Genomic DNA, 21,415 nt, shown 5'->3' on the forward strand with positions numbered 1-21,415 from the left:
CAAAGAAAAAAAACGAACTATAAAAAAAGCATATACATATTATTAACAATAAGTACAGACTCGTAACAGGACTTGCGAAACATACAAATCACTTGGGGTTATACCAAGGTCCTAGCCACAGCGCAACAGATAACAGACGGTAAATGAGACAACAAACAGCAAACGACATCATCTGACAACTGATAGGTTAACTTAGGACACTACAAAAAAAAAATACAGTCTGAGAAGGCCATAGGAATAGAATCATACTAACAACAGTAGTAATAAGCATGAATAATAACAACGTTAACGATAATATAGTAATAATAATAGTGATGGGAATAGTAATGATAATAAGACAAAAGTAATGTAGAATTTAATAACGGTAAATCGAGCATATACTATAGTATAGTGTAGGAAGACGGGATACGCAGAAACAAACGAGTAAAAGTTATCGGAAAAATAGTATTTTTCTTTTATTCGCGGCCCTCGGACGAGCCGCGAGAGAAAGCAACAAATTATATGAAGAGAAAATATAAAATAACTAATAACTACGTAACCAACGGACATTCAGACAATTAACACCCCCCTTATCTAAGGGAATAATATCGATAAAATACAAAAAAAAAAAAAAAAAAAAAAAAAAAAAAAAAAAAAAAAAAAAAAAAAAAAAAACCTTTTCTCGTTATGACCTTTGGATGCACGCGCAAAATAAAGGCGAAGAAAAAAAAATTAAGAAAGAGAAGAGTATACTTATGTGAAATTTTTTGGCTGTACAACATCCAACTTACAAAAAAATGAGTAGTAGGATAAAAGATAGAGTTATTGTGTTTTTCAAGCCTTTGAAAAAAAAAAAAAAAAAAAAAAAAAAAAAAATCAATAAGAAATATTGTTTATGATAAGAATATTATATGTTTATACTCGAAACCATAGAAAAAAATATAATAAGAATAATAATGAATAGGTAAATAATATTCAATATTATTGTTTTCTATTAGAAAAACAAACCAATTAAAAGAAAAACATTGTTAATAATACAACCAAAAAAAAGGGATTTAATAATAAAATAATTACAAGTACAATAACGATTAAATGTGACGCCCTTCAGAACAGTATTATTAGTAGATTTTAAAGGACGTGAGACATGCAAAGTTTTAACAAAAAAACAAAAAAAAGATCTTATTTTCGAATTGTTTTGATTTTAATTATCAAGAAATACAGCTGCAATTGAAAAATTTTTACCAATTGCACACTCAGCTATAATTCGTCAAGTACTCTATTGATAGCCAATCCTAATATTCCTTAGCTACCATCAAAATCAACGGTTATCAGAGGATGACAACAACTACTGAAAATTCTGGAGATTCGGTTACATAACAAGACTAAAATAAAACTGAACAAGGGAAATAGTCACACACATTTAGTTTGGAAGCCATATAAGATAAGATTTCCGCCACTGTATAAGGGATCAAAATCACAATTAAATCTGAAACAGCATTTCACCGTGACAATAACAGTAGTATCTACATGCATGGTCTTACAACATAGCAGAGCCTACAGGGGATAGTTCTCAACAAAACAACAACAAAAAAAACATACATACATCACATATGTATATACATACGTGTTATATGGGGAAAACCCTATAATACAAGTCATCAGTCTCATAAACGAAGCCAGAACATCCTAAGCGGACACCTGTGATGAAAATTCCTCAAAACCCACAGTAAACATTAAACATAAATTGCCAGAAAAATGGAGCAACCCTGCTACAGAAGCACTACACAATACTATTAGTGAATACTAGTATTACCAGGGCAAAAGAGATACACACCAGAGAAAAAAAAACAACTCGATTATGACAACGTAAAGGAAAGTCAAAAACCCTCGTATTGTCTGACCCAGATACATGTATCCAGAAAAAAAAAAACCAAAAATTTGCGAATCATACGGAAATGAAAAAAAAACCAACAAATTACCGCCAAAATACCAACAAATTTCCTATAAATTTCCCTTCCAACAACGTACATGGTCACCAATCAAAGAGAGAAACAAACATGTATTATAGATGAGAAATATTTTAAATTGACATCAGACAAAAAAAAACACATTTCATATATGATTTAATCGCGTATTTAATCAACACATCCTTCAGAGTCCACTAATGTAAGCAAAAAAAAAAAAAAAAACAATGTCATATTTAATAAGAAAATTAGAATAAGCATTTTGGACACGAGAAACATAAAAATAAGAATTTAACATGAGGCCAGAAAAATATAATGTGTAAAATGTGTAAAAGGGATGCAAAACAAATAAGTACCTAATAGCAAAATCTATTAGCATATAATAAATAATAAACAAATCGTTTTTATCCTGTTACGTTGGGTGCAAAGATTCAGCATATTGACTCAGCTTGCCTTCTCTTTCTTATAGCAATAGTCGAATTTAAGTGCCATTCCCACGGGGGGCCCCGCTATTTACTTGTTATAGAATGATTTCAGGTAACAAGCGAAAGAACACCAGTCAGAGAGCCAACGAAACGTCACTGGACAATAGTTTGGCATTGAAACCAGCAATAATTTTACAGGAAGGTATCAAGACAAACCTAAGTGGCGTACTGATATAAGGGCAATTGTCCAAGCAACCCAAACGAAGAAAAAATGTATCAATAATAAAATTAATGAACGCAGTAAGACCTTGACCCTCAACATCCTTGACATCAAAAAAAAAAAAAAAAAATATATGAAACTGACGATTATATCAATTTTTATCCAATACGAGAATAAACTGTTTAATAACCCTTTATAGTGCATATGTACATAAATGATAAGCAAGAAAACTGTAATTAAGCGATTATATAATATAAGTAACTAAGCGAATTCTTGAATAAATTTTTTGTACAAGGGAAGCGTGCAAACAATAAACAAAAAATGTATACACATAAAATAATGCAAATTGAACCAGTAAAGGAAATAGGGATAAAGCGGTTAAAACCACCCTCTTTTCTCTAACAGGAAAATGCTATACAACACAAACAACATAACACAGACATACACATCAAAAAGAAAATCGCCGCCGAGGACGTCAGCGTCGCGGCCTCGGACGTGTTACGTACGATAGCATATAGCTATGCGTGCGTGCGCCTCTGCTGGCTTGGGCCTGAAAGGTAGGGGAATAATAGAGAAGAGAGGTGATAGGAAAGGGGAGATCAGCTAGAGACGCAAGAGGGTAAGGACGAAGTTTGCGAGACGATAATACACGCACAACTTCCCTCAATGATAAGGAATTCTAGTAAAGCAGAAGTAACAACAAGTCACGCTTCAATTTATTCCCGCACCGAGAATCCCACGTAACAATGGAGTACAGGTTACTTTAAAAGTTATTCTAAATCAAATAAAAAACTTTCTATGCTGCAGTATTACAAAAAATAGACTGTCTTGCCGATCAGAGGATAAAAATTTCAGTCCTTCATTTTGTGGAGGGAGGTTAACGCAACAATTTTTTATACATTTATACATTATGATTAAATATAATCGCTTAAATTATTTCAGGTACAATCAAAAAAATTCATGAATAGAGTGTTATGAACGATTATTAGATGCGATAGCTAACAGTGCATCAAATTTATCTAAAAATTTCGAAACGGAGGAAAAAATAGGAAATCTTTATATACTACCTTCTACGTATATAGGAAGTCCGAGACACATGCAAAAACATTATCAAGATGCAATGGCTACTATGAGAAAATGCGGTAGACCAGACTTATTTATTACAGTGACATGTAATCCTAAATGGAAAGAATTAAAGCTTGTATTGTCTAAATTTACAAAAAATACAATACCAAATGATATCCCAAACATTACAGTTCGGTTATTCCACACAAAATTACAATCGATTTTACATAACGTTTTTGAAAAAAAATTTTTTGGTAAGGTATTAGCATACGTTTACAGTATTGAATTTCAAAAACGTGGTTTACCACATGCACACTTATTTTAATAACATTACATCCTGATGAGAAAATCATAACACCTGAACAAATTGATAAATTTGTTTCAGCTGAAATTCCTTCGAATAATACAACACTCACAAAATTAGTGATTAAACACATGCTCCATGGCCCTGATACAGATGAAAGTCCATGTATTAATAATTCTTACAAAAAGTGTACAAGAAGTTTTCCAAAAACTTTTACAAACAAAATTACATTTCAAAATAACGGTTACTCACAACATTTGAGAAAAAATAATATGTCTGAAAAACATATTTACGAAAGTCTGAATAAAGATAAGACTTATGTTGATAAGTCAATGGTTTTTCCATACAATAAATTTTCGTTAATGAAGTATAAATGTCATTTAAATGTTGAATATTGCGCATCAATACAAAGCATAAAATTTATTTATAACTACCTACATAAAGGTAGTGACAGAGCATACATTAAAATAGGAAAATCAAACGAACGTAATAAAGAAATATTAGATGAAATTAGTAGTTACGTAGATGCTAGATATGTGAGTCCAATAGAAGCAGCTTGAAGACTACAAGAATATCCAATTCGTGGTAGAAGTCATACAGTTGAAAATTTAGCTGTTCATCTTGAAAATAAACACAAGCTCATATTTAAAGAAAATAATATAAAAAGCGTAATAAACAATTATTAAACACCCCTTACAGCTTGGTTTGAATTAAATAAAAATAAAATTTAGAAGAAAAAAATCATAATGGAAAATATTGCTACAGGTAGATTAAACATAGTATTTCCAAAAGATCATAAGCACTTTTTTTTAAACTTATTTTGAATAAATTACATGAAGCTACATCATTCGAAGACGTTAAAAAACATAATGCAATAACATATAAAAATTTCAGGGATTCTGCAATTGCAATGGGTTTCATTGAACGTGATTCCGAAATTGATAATATTTTCAAAAAAGCAATAACAATTATGTTTCCATACCAGTTAAGACAATTTTTTTACTTGGTTTTTGATGTCAGAAAACATTTAAAGAGATAAAATATGGAATGAATATGGAAAATATTTCACGGAAGACTTCGATAATAGTAATGATAACTGTGCTCTTTCACATATTAATCAAATTTTAGTATCGGAAGGTAAATCATGTGAGTCTTTTGGTTTACCGACACCAACCATTAGTAACTATATCAATAATTGCAATATTGAGGAAATATCTTTCAGTAAAAAAATGTTTGATATAATATGTACAAATTTAAATCAAGATCAAAAAAATTTTTTTCAACTATTTGTGAACAGGGTAAAAAAGTATACTTTATAGATGGTCCTGGAGGATCTGGAAAAACCTACTCATATAAGACACTCATTTATTACTTCCCTTCTAGATTTAAAAATATTTTGTCAATGGCTTGGACAAGAATTGCATCTGTATTACTACCAAAAGGTATGACCAGTCGTAGATTTTTCCGTTTGCCTCTAGACTAAGATGATATTGAGAGTGTATTTTTAGAATTTGAAACTTAAAAAAAAAAAATTAAGGGAAGTTGATTTAATTATATGAGACGAGGCTTCTATGATTCCGAAAAAAGCTCTAGAAATAGTTGATAATACGTTGAGAGACTTGTGTAATACAAAAATTTTCTTTGGTACTAAATTAATAGTATTAGGGGGAGATTTTCAACAAATCCTTCCAGTCATAAAAAACGGTAATAGAACTATGATAATAAAAGAAACTATTAAATCATCATTTCTATGGAACTGCTTTAAAATTTTAAGAATACAAAACAATATTAGTTTTAGTGATAAAGAATTTTTAAAATTGTTGTTAAGAATTGGAGAAGGGGACATAGAAACATTCAACACTCCTGAATCCTGGATAACAGATAATGTCTGTACCAAAATATTTGGTAATTACAGCAACTAATTTGGTAGAAACGTAGTACTTACTTTACGTAATGAATATATTTTTTTTAAGCAATAAGATTTTAAGTAAATTAAATGGAGAAACTAAAACTTATGACAGCATCGATACTGCAACCTACAAAGGTCTTGATGAATCAGATAATAATATTTATATAAATTTTCCCATAGAAATGTTAAACAATATTTGTAAAGGCTTGCCACCTCATGAACTTCAATCAAAAATAGGTACAATAGTAATGTTGATTCGAAATTTGAGTATATCAGACGAATTATGTAACGGTACACGATTGCGAATTACTAAATTGTTGAAGTATAATGTAGAAGGCATGGGAAAAAACTGGTAATAAAGTTTTTATTCCAAGAATTACATTAAATACTGGAAATACTTATTCATTACTTTTTGTGTGGGTGGCTATGGGGGGTATTGGGAAAAACTGCAACGTATTACAATAAAGGAAGAAAATGACGGGTTTTTACCTTATTTCGTGGGGGGTCAGTGGAGGGGCGGTGGTGGGGGGTTAATGTGGGGCTGTAGGGGGGTTGTGTGGAATGCCCCACAGAGATAACCATATAATATAGGTATGTGTATATATATATATATACACATATATAAATAATTACACGAGCTACACATGAGCGCACACACACAGACACACACTCAAGCAATAAAAACCACAAAAATGTCTGACCACGTCTATCTTCTCGTCGATCGTAAGTTCTGAACGGTGCTAGTTTCTCCATAAGGCTTCCATACGTTTAATATTACAGCAATATCACAGCATTTGGTAGATACCTACTTGACCGCATCGTTCTGAATAGTGAAAAATCTGTCGAGATATATCTGCATTTTAACTAGAGATACGATATTTGACTGTTTTTTGAGTGACAAAAAAGTGAAAAATTCTAGTAGCAATGTGATTTCACTATCTGCATTCTAGTCAGAGATACGCACGTGTGGCCAGTTAGCTTTACATGCCGATCGGCATAAATCACGTTGTCGCTTGTTTTATGATCAGCAATAAAATCGGCAACTGGCTGATCTTTCAGCGACAAATTAGCAACAAATTATCGTGCAAATCCCGTGGAGCTATCTGTCTCCTAGTCGGAGATACGTACGTGTGGCCAGCTGCTTGATATACCGATCGGCAGATATCGCGTTTTTGCTCGTTTCATGATCGGCAACAAAATCATCAATAGGCTGATCTTTCAGCAACAAATTAGCGACAAATTAGCGACAAATTGTTGAGCAAATCCCGTGGAGCTATCTGCCTCCTAGTTGAAGATACGCATGTGTGGTCAGCTGTCTTGATATTGAAGTAACGTTTTTGTCGTTATTTAAAAAAGGGAATGAACGACAAAATCGATTTTGACGTCACAAATTAGTGACAAATTGTAGATCTAATGTCTAGTGTGGCATGTGAAAAAAGTTTTAGGATTATCATTCAGTTGTAATCAGACACTGTTGCAGAATATAAAATTTAACTATTTCTATACTTAATTTTGCTTTATTTAATTAGCTCTTCACTAAATGTTTGTTATAAATAATAATCAGCTTATTCTCTCTATGGACATAGAAATCGTTAATTATACAGTAGTTTTTCTTTAACTCCGGAAATGAATTAAAAATTCATCTTTGTTTTCTGAAAATCAATGATGATTTTTTCAAAAATTTATTTAATCATCGAATAATCGGGAAGGATGTTCATATCTTTTACCAATGTACGCGATCTACCGCAACACCTCGATTGCTAAACTGAAAGTAATTAACCGCTTTCAGGTCTCTTATCCGATTTGCCCTGACTTCTTCTCCTGATAAACTTCTCCTGATTGACCAATGTTTACCCAGTCACTTGCAAACGATCCACTGTTATTAATGTTTTTTATTTATTTTTTAGGCATGCGATTATGAGTAAGCCCTTGATTAAAAGAACATGCACATAGGTACTTCGCATATTATACGTGACACATGCCATTCGCGTGCAGCACTTAACTTTTAATTTTGTCTTGGACACTATCTACTTTGTCAACCAGTTCAGGAATGCAGTACTGTAAGTAAACTTAATATTGCATAAAATAAACCATCGCAAGTACATGTAAGCTAACAGCATACATCTATTTAAATATTTTTTAATAATTATTTGCCTCTAAAAACGTAATTCGTTGTTTATTTATAATAAGATTTGAGGAATTCGCCGTCTATAATAAAAGAATCATCCATTTCCGTTTTCGTTCTATACTATTACGTACTTACATACATACATACAGACAGACACGCATACATACATACACACATGCATGGATGAAAATAAATATACGCATATATCTATATGTGTACATACAAAGTGGCTTTTGAACACCATCCACAACTTGAAGTATCAATTTTGTGATTTTACGAAATCTCCGCCCAACTGTAGAAACTACAATGGACAAAAACTTCCAGTAGTATTTTTTTCATTTTATTGCTTTTAAACTTTTGTGTTCAAGCAAAGTTAAAATATTTCAGACTCAACGATAGCTGCTTGACAATGGTAATAAATTACAAAAATAATTGTAATAAAAATATTAGCAATGACAATAATGCCAATAATAATAGTAATAATAATAATAATAATAATAATATTAATAATAATACTAATAATAACAATAATAATAATTTTAATTATAGTAATAATATTAATAGTAATATTAATAATATTAATAATATTATTATTAATAATAATAATAAAGACAACATAAATATAAGTATAAATGTAATTGCTCTTATGAATGACTACCTTTGCTCTTTTACTCAACGCATTGAACGTTAATTTACTGTTATTTTTGCTTTCATATCATGAAAATATCATACACATTTTGACACTTAACTACTCGAGACTGAATTTTCAAATTTGTAAGACTGTGGTATTGAAAGTATCCTTGAAAAATTTGTTGTCTTTATTGCGTATTATGTATTACTGTAATAATCATCAAAATAAACATTTACACATGATGTGAGCTCTTCATGACGTTTTAGTAAATTTTATTTCATTTTTAAACCATGACAACGATTGTTTACGACCCAATCAAAGTTAATATAAAAAAATTTTCTTTGATATTAAAAAAATGTGTATAAAAATTCTCTATTATATGATTTCATAATTAATTGCGGCATAATAAATGCAAGATCTCTAAAAATGATCTGTGTACATATAAGTTGCAGGTATGAATATTGTACAGAAAAAAACGATGTCATAATTTTTAGGTATGCGATTTATCAAGAGCTTTGCTAACAGCATGTGTAACTGCTTACAAATAATATCACACAATCGAAGACTACTGTGATGCTTTTTTTGATAAAGCTTCTTCCATAAATGACATAACTTTGATATCCATTGATGTTGCTCAGTATATAAAAATCGGGGTCAAATTCTTAAGCTATAAAAATCAACGCATAAATCTTTTACATGGCTTGTATAAGTCAATTGATATTATGCAGGACCGTTAAAGAAGATGTATTTACTTTTGGTTTCAGACCAAAAGTAAATACAGCAATAAACGTAACTTCTTGTGAAAAAAGCAAAGAAGCTTTAAAAGCTCTGATTCAAAATGATGTTTCTAAATATCAGAATGTTCGTGAATCATATGAAAAAGATGAACCCGATGAAGATAGTGATGATGATTCAGACTCAGATGATGACGGCTTAATTTTCGATAGCAAAAAACTGAGTAAAACGAAAAAAGTTCTTACAAAACACAATGGCTTGAGTGGGCAGACAATACTGTAAACGAATTTGTAGGTTTGATTGAATATCATGAAGGTGATTGCGAAAATGCGCATATGGATAGAAAAGTTGCAAATAAATTAATACATGAGACTGAACACTTGATCATGTTGTCTAATATATTTAATAATTGTTTTGATACTGTTAATAATGAACCAAGCTTAAGTGCACCTGTAGAAAGTGAGATGCGAAAAATGAAAAGAGGAGTCCTTTAAGATAAAGGAAAAGTAACTAGAGTAGACGTCACTGTTAAAAGTATACTTGATTATTACGATGGCCAATTGCGTGTTTTTCGTAGCAAGGAAAATGAGCAAGCTGAATTCAACAACTCTAGTACTTCAAATAAAGTCAGTAAAAGTAAATCGTTAAGTGACTTAAACTCGATTATCACCAGTAGTTATGAAGAAAAGGATTTTCCCTCTTCTTGCTCAAAAAACGAAAGTAAACACCTAAAAATAATCAATCATTCCAATCAGAAAAACAAAGACAGTACTACCTTCACTCCTTTGAGTACTGCAATCAATTATTTCCCTTTTAAAGAATAAAAAGAATTAGAGGTTTCTGATACCTATCCTTGTAACCATGATACGTCAAAACGATGTATATGTGACATTTGTTGTACATTTTCTCACTCTTCAGAAGACTGTTTTATTCCGTTGGAAACTATAAATTTTGAAAGTATTCCATCAAACAGGCGTGTATGTGTAAAGTGCTGTACATCTGAAAAAGTAGATCAATAATATGCATTCAATGAAATAGAAAACCAGGCTGGTTTGGCTTTGCAGGAGGCGTGTACGGTAAAACAAGAAAGCAAAAAACAGAAGGAATGTATGTTCTAAACAAAGGTGTAAATACTTATACCTATTGTAAAAAAGGTAATTTTTTCCTGGAGTATAAGAAAATTAAAGCAAATGAGTTAAAGATATCTCAAGTGTAAGCAGATTTTAGTACGACTGTAAACGATTTATTTACTTTTTTATGGAGCAGTTTACCAAGTTTCACAAATTAGATGGTTTGCCAAGGTGGCTATAAAATGATACCAGTACAATTAAATACTCGTATAATTTAAATAAGCGATTTGAAAAATTACAAGACATTATTTAAACTGATCAGACGAGAGCAAGGCAGAAAGATTAAGTGTTCCTTATGTAAAGAAGAAGCAATACTAATAGTACATACTGATTACTCATAGTTTTATTCCCACAATCTTGGCGATGAATTTTTTTTAATACTAAATTAGACGGTTTCTCTACGTAAGTAATTTTATTTTCTCATTCTTTAAATTTATTTGTAATAATGGACAAGCCATAATATCGTTAGTTTACTGTATTTATATTAAACTAATAGAATTCTGTATTCAAATTTTTTCTTGTCATTTGATACGAACTTTTTTCCTATACTCTAATGAGCTCGTATTAACAACGTATGATTTATAAATAGTTTATCACGCAAAACAGTTTATATATGATAAAAACCAGAATCAATGCTACAAAAATAGGATACTTGTATGTTAGTCAATCTTTTTTTTAATTTTTTTAAGTATCTATCTTGTTTTATGCGTTCCTGAGTTATACTACTTTATTTCCTGACGGTACATCGCATTAGATTAGTTTCAATACTCTATCAGTTTTAATACTATCAACTTTTACTTAACTTTAGAAGTAGATTATTTGATAATTTTAAATCAAATTAATAGTATTCAATTTTTCTTTACACAGTATGAAAATAAATACATTTGATTGAACGAAGAGGGTTGACGCGCGAAGCGTGTAGGGATGGAGCTCACTCAGGTATCTTATAGTGTTTTGGAGTGACTGCTCCGGAGCACTCCGGAAGTCCTTGTTTCTCTTTTTATCACCATGATACAAAAAGATAAAAAATTACTGTTAGAGTACTCTCGGAGCAGTCACTCAAAAATAGTATTAAAAATTTATATTTGTACGACTCAGAATCAATTTATTGTTGTATAATTTTCCATATTTGCGGTTCCGTCATAACTTTTTTATTTATTTTCAATTTTTTCAATGGTTTTTATTAGTGCTAACAAAAATATTCACTTTTGTTCTACTATTGCACGAATACGTATATCAAGTTGGATTATATTGTTCCAAGTTACTATCAATTCCCTTAAAAATATAACGTTTTTGTTATGTATCTTAAACTCCTTTATTAACTATCTACTATCATTGAATAGAATTTTAATACCTTCAATATATTGTCAACAGGCGTTCTTCGTTTTAGCTAGCTTTAAAAATTTTTACCTCGTTATGTTACACAGCCCCTTATGAACATTAAATTTAACCTCGTATAAGCTGCTAAATACAGTTACCAGTTTTAGGTTTATTTGTCACCTCAATTTAAACATTTAAATGTGTTTCTCTATTTATATATTTAATAAGCTGCTATGCTGATTTTGACATTCAAAAATAATGTTATCGATATTTTTTATTTAACAATGATTTTGATGTAATAATTTTAGTAACATAAATTATACCAATTAGGGTATCTGTCCCAATTATAGACCCTGTCCCTATCGTGGACCCATTATCACATTATTGATGATAAGTGAAACGAGTGTTTCAATAGCACAATGAATTATTTTTTAAGTTGTTACTTTCTCTCTAATTCACCATAATAATGACAAATAATAGCATTTAAATAATGTTATATCATTAAAATAATATATTCAAAAGTTACACAACGCTTTTGACTATTTTCTTCATCATGCTTTGTTGAAAACCGTAAGATACTCATATTTTTGAAATGCTGTATAAAAAATTAGGAGTATTATTTGAACTCAAAAAATTGTTAAAAATATCAATAAGAGTTTCAGAAAAATGATAAAAACAAATTATACTCCTAAAATGTATATTTATATACATTATTAGAGGGTCCACAATACAGCCATGATTATCGGCTCTGTCTCTATTATGGACCCTTTATTCCGCCAGTATTGAGTGCACACATAACCTTTAACTTCATAACTTCGAGCAGTTGTTTTCATTCTAAAAGTAAAGAAAGAACAACAAAAAATGCCTTTTAAAAAACGCACAAAGAAGACTAAACAACCATAACAAAGTCATAAAAAATATAAGATTTGCTCTGTGTGTCGGAATCGGAAGATATTTTTCAGTACACCTGCAGGTATACATGTATACTAATTAACCTAACTGTCACAAGTACCTACTTAGTAGATAGAGATAAGTAAACATGCCCATTATACTCAAGTCCTGCTTGCAGAAGCAAAAGTTTATAAAAAAAAGTATAGCGTCGTTCTTGTGTACATTTCTATGTAGATTGAAATGTGGATAAATACATTATAGGGTCTAATTTTAACCTTCAATAAGCGTGATCGCGTTAAAGGTTGACAATTACGTCACATGCATTACGTACAAAAGTGGTACATAAAAGGAAATTTTAGGTGTTCAGTAGGTGACAATATTAACTCGAACTTATTTAGAACTTATTTAAACTTCTCCGTTCAAAGAGGAAATCCATACATTTTTGTACAATAAAGAGTAATGTGTTTTTATAATAAACAATAATGTATCCAAAAAAAATTTTTTTTTACCAAAAATAATTTTTTAATTATAATGTAATGTCGGTAAATTAAAAACTACCAATAATTTTTTTTCCCCACTTATTCGTAAGGAACTCTCCATGTAGATTTGGAAGCAATTCGAGCGAGGACCCACGTGCATCCGAAAAGAGGCATGAATTACCTGCAAGTTACTCGTAGCTGCAGCACGATGACCAACTATGATTCATGCACATGCACGAGGGCCTATACTGACCGGAAACAACGAGCAAAGTAAAAACGAAATAATTATGAAAACCAATTGATACAATAGTTCAACTGGGAACAGCTGCGCTAAAGTTTAATATTAGATATTAGTATATATAGATTGAGTTTAAGAGACGCGATGTTAAAAACGAGGATAACTTAGAGTTAAGACCCATAGACTAAGCAAGAATATTAGCAAATACTAGAATTATTACATATGGCTAATACAACCTGTACACCTATTAGCCAGCAACAATATTACATAAACCTACGAAAGCAATCTTATTGACTTTCAAAGAATTATCTGATTTTTACCATTCATGTTCGCAGGCTCATGGTTTACTGTACAACCCTTTTGTATTGTGTTAATAATTTCATAAACATACTGCAATGGCCTAAATTGTAATCTTGTTAAAAACTGTCACTGTTTCAAATGTAAAGTAAAACGGGAAAGTCATGGTACTTCTCCCTTTTCCTAACGCAGAGATGTCGAGAGAGAGTCCTCACTCTTGCCCCCAACACGGGTATCGGAATTTCCGATTCCCCAGGGCACCCTGAGCCGACTTTCTCTTACGGCAAGCAGAGAAAACCATAGTTGACCAACTGCTACTAACATTATGAAATATATTTACAACCCACAATGAATGGAAACTATCGGTAAATCTAAGTAAGTTAATAATATAATAGTTCGCGACGAGCACCCCACTACTGTTTCTATAGATGTACGTGTTTTAACCACAGAAACCGCTGTTGTTAATTAATCATTCATAATTATTTGTTAGTCCGATTAATGCTCACGTGTACAGGTGTAACTAGGGGAAAATTTAGCAATAATTATAGTTATTAATATCTAAAATTAACTACAACTAAGACTATTATTAATACCACGAGGTACTGAACATCTATTCAATCAAACCTAAATATTAAGCGATTTTCACCGCTCTTTTTGCGTTGGACTCGATTGAATGGGTGAACAATGTTTACTATTTGTTTATAATGATAATACCCCATCTTAACATTAATATTAAGTTATGATAAAATCTTGTAACTTTTTGATGTGAAAGAGAAAGAAAGGACATGCGTAAGTGAATCACCTTCCCTTCTCTTGAAGCACAGAAGAGAACAAGCCGGATGTGGGATGTGCCAATTTCTGAGTGACTAAACTAGAGCAGTTCTAGCCAATTAGATTTTTGGCTATTGTCTTTTCTTCAAAATTTTCCCCCGGCAAGTTTTCCTGCGTTTTTCGAGCCAGCTTGTGACCAAGATCCGCTTCTCGCAATAAAAAGGCCCGGAGGCCCAGAGGAGAGTCAGTTGAGTTCGGCACACGACTTTTAACGATACCCTTTCAAGTAGACTAAGTAGTAAGAGTCCGCCTCCGCTACAACCTAGTCTACTACGAAGCGAGGACACAGTCGAATTTCGTTTGTCACCCTCGAACGATCAACTGGTAACCAGAGTCCGCCTCTACTGCCACTTGATCTTCTTCGAGCGCGGTTTCCGTTCTACGCTGGTTCAACGCTTGTACCGAGTTTTCCTTTGTAAATAAAAGTAAGTGGCAAGTTATCAAATTTCTAAGGTTTCTTTCTTCCTATCAAGTGTTTTTTGCGTCAACGCCATTACTCGCCATAGTATTGGTACCCGTGGATCACCGGGAAATATCAAGTGTTTTTTCGCGAACGCCATTACTCACCATAGTATTGGTACCCGTCGGTCACCGGGAATATTAATTTAGCCACGTGTATACCATTGCTCTCCGCGGTAGTAATAACCATCCGAATAATAAGGACGGATCGGATTGAAGCAAATACTCACAACAATATTAATGCATCAAAGTCAGATCGCGAATTAAACCTATCTCTTCCCCACGTAAAGCCGAGAAACGACACCCTTACTCGTGACGGTACTGACAGTTTTAGATCGCGAAAGGGATACCCTTCGATACGCCGCTCCGGGTAAAATCGACCAACCTTCAGCGAGCCGCGAGCAAGTGCATCGGAATATTGCACAGCAGTCGGTCTTAGTCGCGTGAAAGTAGTCGTAGCCCCTTTGCAAGTACTGCGTCGTTAAGTTGAACTACCCCTTCAGCCCCGCGTCCCACCTACGCGCCGAGTGCGAGTCCCGAGTTATTAAGCGAAAGCTTAGACTCAAATGATACGTTGCACCGACGTAAAAATAACATGCAATACTTTAAAATTCCTTGAGATCATTGTAGTTTATAATACTTGAAATTTACTATTCATCTGAGTCAGATTTAGCTAAATCTGATTTTAAAATATTAAGAGTTTCCATCAAAGAAATCTTAAGAAATAGCATTAATGGTTCACAAATGAACAATAATATTGATAGGGTTAAAAAGCTTGGGTTAATCGGTAAGGGGATTCAAGTACTAATGTCATTGGGAAGATACGTTTACTTGTTGCTGATTGGGCGACTACTTGGGCGGTTTTACGATTTGACAGCGGCGACTTTGGCGACTTTTTCGCCCTGCTGGACAACTTTTTTTTAGCAGACTGACATCACTAAGCTTGGCTAAAAATACCAGTTGGGTTCAAAGAACCAAACACGTATGTCTTAGATACCATTTTCTAAAGGAGTAAAAGGAGAAAAAAAAATTTTTTTTTTTCTACCTAGAGATAAATGTTTGCAAACTGTTAAACAAAGACTGTAAGTGTGAAAGTTTCGAAAGGATTTTGCAAAAATATTGGCTTTTACTGAAATTTTGATTTAAATTTTGCTGGAGTATATGTTAATTTATTCTTGTTAATATGTATTTTATTTTAGTAAACTTTGTATATAATAAATGTGTTATTTGTCTCGGTAACAAAAAATTAATTGAGGAAGCATGTTTTAATTTTATAAGTAATAGTTCAATAATATGTATGTATGTGGGTCATTTTACAAAAACTGAGATATTTCTACACCTTAATTGAGATGTTGTAAATTAAATATTTGATATTTTTTAATTATATTTTCCAAGTTATATAATGTTCAAACTAGTTGAAAACTTTTGGGCCCAACTCTACGATCATTTATGAAAAATCCATCATAACTTAAATGCATTTTTTTTTTTTATTTAAAATGAGTGACTTATCTGTCACTACCGAACGGTACTTTTTTGGCGATTGAGAAGCCCCAGGGTGAAATTTTTCTACAAAATTTCGTTTGTCACATCTGCACTATACCTCTTCGTACACTAGCCATCCAATTGATGATTTCAAATCCCTCAAAGATTAGGGGGCTTATGGTAATGACCGCTTATTTTACGGGGAAAAACGCTCTATATTCGCGACGACACTACAAATGAAAATTCGAGGCTTCAAAAAACTGACCGTGTTCATGCACACTCTAGATTACAAAACGGTTAATTCTAAGTGTCTGAAAATCAATCACTTAGCCAAATTAATTCATTTGTGGTGCGCAATTCAAAAGTATTATTACAAGTAGGCTTCACAAATAAAATATCCTTAACTTGAAAACAAAATCTTTTTTTAGTTCTTAACTACGAGATAAGGTGATTAACACCTCCAACTTTTGGATAGTACATCGTAAAAAAATTAAAAAATCAACACCGGAAGCCGCAAACTTAACTTGAGAGAAAACCCGAAGAAAAGTATGAAACATTAATCTGGCTTGCCTCGCAACATCTCCCAATTTTTACAATTATAATTTTACGGTACTTTTCTGGCAATTTCTTGATCTTATACTTTGGTTTTATTAAAATAACTATATTTATTGAAACATCTACCGTCGTACAGCGTTGATTTTTTAGATGCCCTTACGGCACCCTACACGGAGAGAACTCTGGTACTACGGTAGTATGTATAGCCGCGTGCAACAGTAGTATGGTGCGTCGTATACGACTGTAGTGCCCGCGCGCCATAACGAAAGTATATGGCTTCTGCTACCGTAGTATACAGGCCTCCGTGCAACTGTAGTGCGTGAACTATACTACCGTTGCTTCTGCCTTATACTACAGTTGCAACGCTGATATACTGAATTGGTATATTTATTACCCCGCTTACCAACTTTGCTCGGGAGCCATACCAAATCGGTATTGACCCCAAGCAAGTGTGCACACACACACACAAGTGTATATATATGTATATGTACGTCGTTTGATGCGGCGCGGCGGCGGCGGCGGCGGCGCTGCACTATACATATATATCAATAACCTCGTGTTTGCCGCTCGTTGGGATGTATATATATATATATATATATATATATATATATATATATATGAAACAAACAATATAATATTTTCTCGAGCTTCATACAGTATAGCATACTACTATACACCAGATGGGATCTAATAAACGCATACATATGCGCTGCTGAAAATAATGTATACATTAGGTAATTTTATCCGAAATGAAATAGTAAATAACTACACATACATCGTTTTCAACAGCTCTACGCGTTCTACAATAGCCCTCAATAGTACATTACAAAAATAAGGTTCATGCTGATAGCCTCTGTTTCGCAAAAAAGGACTCGTATTGTATTAGGCAAACGAATAAAAGATAATCATAATGAAAAACATGTATTTTAACAATAAATCATTTGAAAATTATTTTTATTTACAAATAGCAACGTATATATTTTAGCTATTTAGAATTGTTTCATTACAAGCCTAATATTTAAATCAATTTAAAGTTCGAGCTTACAGATATTATATACGCATAAGTATATATATAAAAAAATATAAATATATACATATACAGTCCAACGAGCGGTAAACACGAGGTTATTGATATGTATGTATGGTGCAGCGCCGCTGCCGCCGCCGCCGCATCAAACGACGTACATGTACATATATATATATATATATATATATATATATATACTTGTGTGTGTGTGTGTGTGTGTGTGTGTGTGTGTGTGCACATTTGCTTGGGGTCAATACCGATTTGGTATGGCTCCCGACTCCCGAGCAAAGTTGGTAAGCGGGGTAATAAATATACCAATTCAGTATATCAGCGTTGCAACTGTAGTATAAGGCAGAAGCAACGGTAGTGTAGTTCACGCACTACAGTTGCACGGAGGCCTGTATACTACGGTAGCAGAAGCCATATACTTTCGTTGTGACGCGCGGGCGCTACAGTCGTATACGACGCACTATACTACTGTTGCACGCGGCTATACACACTACCGTAGTACCAGAGTTTTCTCCGTGTACCCTAGGTATGATACCAACCGCCCAAGCCACCTTAAACTCCTATTCTAATGTTACAGAATCGAAGCTGCTGCTCTTTGTTATGTCCATATAAACGTTTATTTTCATCGTAATTAAGCATTGAGCATTTGTGAAAGTTACTAGGGCTTTTTTGTATCACGAAACTTTTCTTTTTCTTACTAACAATGATTTTCATTGGACTTGGACGTTACTCTCATAGGGTAGAAGCTTAACGGTTAGTTTCGTTATTTTACATGGAAACAGTGTTAATTAATAAATAAAAAATTATCATAGCAGCTCTGAAGGCAAGGATAGTAACTCTGCATAACATACTGAATGCCCTATCAAGAGCAGTCAACCCAGAAAAAGGTATAATGGAAACAGACATGAGACTATCGACATTATGAGTTTATCAACATTGCATCAGTTTCTTTGATTCAATTACTGAGTAAACTGTAATCAGACTCACTCTGGACAATAATATACATCTACATTGTACATCAAACATCAAATAGGTTTTTAAATCGTCTTTATTGTAACTGTTAAGTATCTGATGTCCACATGTTTACTGTACTTAGTCAAATTCGTTTATGTTAATCCATGCTATAATTGCATAAAATATCTTGTGCATGCATGTATGCATAACCACTTGGTCTGCTCTGTTACTAATATACATTTTTTCGATTGTTTGGATATTTTCAACCAAAGTGAACTTAATCAGGTAGATATCATAACAATAAAACGTTGCTTATCAGCAATCTGTAGAGTTTCAATTACTTCCTTACTATTTGTAACCAGTTCTCAATGGATTGCAATCCATGGGAATGTTTAATTATGTATAAAGAGTACTATGATAAACAATATATGTTATTACCTGTGCAATGTGAAAAGACACCAAGCGTTTGATTAATTACAGTTGTGACATCCAGCTTATGTTGTTTTGGAACATCATGCTCTCCAGGTTCTTTTAGTGCCATAACAGTTTCTGAAAGTCTCAGTGTGACTTCTGCTTTTTGCTTGAAATGTCTAATGAAAGAAGTTGAAGGGATAAAAGCATAAGAACATCCGTATTACATATTTAATAAATACAAAGCATTAGTTAAAATTATCTAAACGTTGAAAAATACTTAACAAGTATTATGAAAACAAAAACTAATAGTAAACATACATAACTTAAAATGCAAAAGTTGAATTGTATTATACGTGATAATGAAGACTATTACAATATACAATATTTCCAGCCTCAAAAAATGTATCCCTGTGTCCATTCTCACCTAGTCAACGTCAAAACATAGATATAAGTAGAGCTACATCCACGTTTACATGAATGTAAGGCTTATAATATCCAGGAAAATATAGGATGATACTATCCACATACAACTCTCCTTCTCATTTGTACTTTGTAATGTCCACGTGTGTATGTGGATTTAATGCGAATAGACCAAGCAAACATATTAATAGCAAAATGTAATAGCGATGTTTAAAATTATCACAAAATTCTTAAATAATGCAATATTTATGTAGATTAAACGTACACTTAAATATTGCTAGGTAATAAGTATATTTACATAGTGGCAATGACAGACTTACTTGGATATTGTAAGTTTTGCCACCTCTATGGTACCAGGTGCTTTTTCCCACTTATTGGCTATATATTTTGGTACTTTGACTAGCCAAATTCCGCGATCAGAGTTGAACAAATCAAGATCTTTTTCAGAGTGATCAAATACATTGATAGACATTTTGCCGTTAGCTATGTTTATCAAAATGACACTACTTTTTTTTTTTTTTTTTCAAAAAAATCCACGTACCATATTACTACTAAACCAATCACGGTGTCATTTGACTGTGAATTCAAATGTTTTTTATCATATGTCAATGTATGTACCATAGAGATTTGCTTTTTTTATATTACAGTCATTACAGTGCTTTACGCCCTGCTTTCTTGTACCACGCTAATGTGCCCTCTCAGAGCAACATAGACGGGGTAACGCTACGCCAGCGTTGGGTTAGGCGGATTCAATTATTCAATATCGAAACTTTTTCCCTAGATAGTATATACATAGCTATACGATCTAGAAAGAATGTACCGTCAAGCAGACAGCCCAGCAGTGAAGGGGCGGTGTCTAAGACACGCGGAAATTCAGCAATGGGATGTAGTTTCGGCCAGATTTGGGAATTCTCTAGGACCCAACCTCTCTAACGTGAAAAATCACTAGATCAAAAAAAAAAATTGTACCAAAGGTGACGCGCAAGATGCAAATAAGCTCCAATAAAATAAGCATCTATGACCCGGGGCGCGTACTGTCCACTCTTTTAAATAAATAATTATTAATAACACAAGCGCCTATCACCTAATAACCCGGGACGCTTACTGGCCACTCTGTTAAATAAATAATTATTAAAAAATAACACGAGCGCCTATCACCTAATAACCCGGGACACTTACGAGCCACACTGTTAAATAAATAATTATCAATAAATAACACAAGCGCCTATCACCCAATAACCCGAAGAACTTACTGACCACTCTTTTAAATAAATATTTATTAATAAAACAAGCGCCTATCACCTAATGACCCGGGACGCTTACTGGCTGACCTCTTAGATCAATGATTATTAAAAAATAACACAAGCGCCTATCACCTAATAACCCGGGACACTTACTAGCCACACAGTTAAATAAATAATTATTAATAAATAACACAAGCCCCTATCACCCAATAACCCGAAGCACTTACTGACCACTATTTTAAATAAATAATGATTAATAAAACAAGCGCCTATCACCCAATAACCCGGAACACTGACTGACCACT

The 21,415-nt window shown here is 32.7% G+C and overlaps 1 protein-coding gene across 1 annotated transcript in view; it reads right to left on the bottom strand.

Annotated features, from left to right (window-relative positions):
• Positions 1-20,554, bottom strand: part of TfIIFbeta (transcription factor TFIIFbeta) — a 134,856-nt gene extending 114,302 nt beyond the window's left edge. The window contains exons 1-2 of the mRNA XM_014364129.3: positions 20,187-20,554; positions 19,471-19,622 (exon numbers count right to left, since the gene is read on the bottom strand). Coding sequence (XP_014219615.2) covers positions 19,471-19,622; positions 20,187-20,338 — 304 coding nt within the window. The 5' untranslated portion in view covers positions 20,339-20,554. The remainder of the gene's footprint in view (positions 1-19,470; positions 19,623-20,186) is intronic.
• Between the last annotated feature and the right edge of the window lie 861 nt (positions 20,555-21,415).

This window comes from Copidosoma floridanum, unplaced genomic scaffold (assembly GCF_036245765.1).
Source record: "Copidosoma floridanum isolate Cflo_tuat_1 unplaced genomic scaffold, Cflo_Japanese_pri ptg000008l, whole genome shotgun sequence".
Lineage (NCBI taxonomy): Eukaryota > Metazoa > Arthropoda > Insecta > Hymenoptera > Encyrtidae > Copidosoma > Copidosoma floridanum.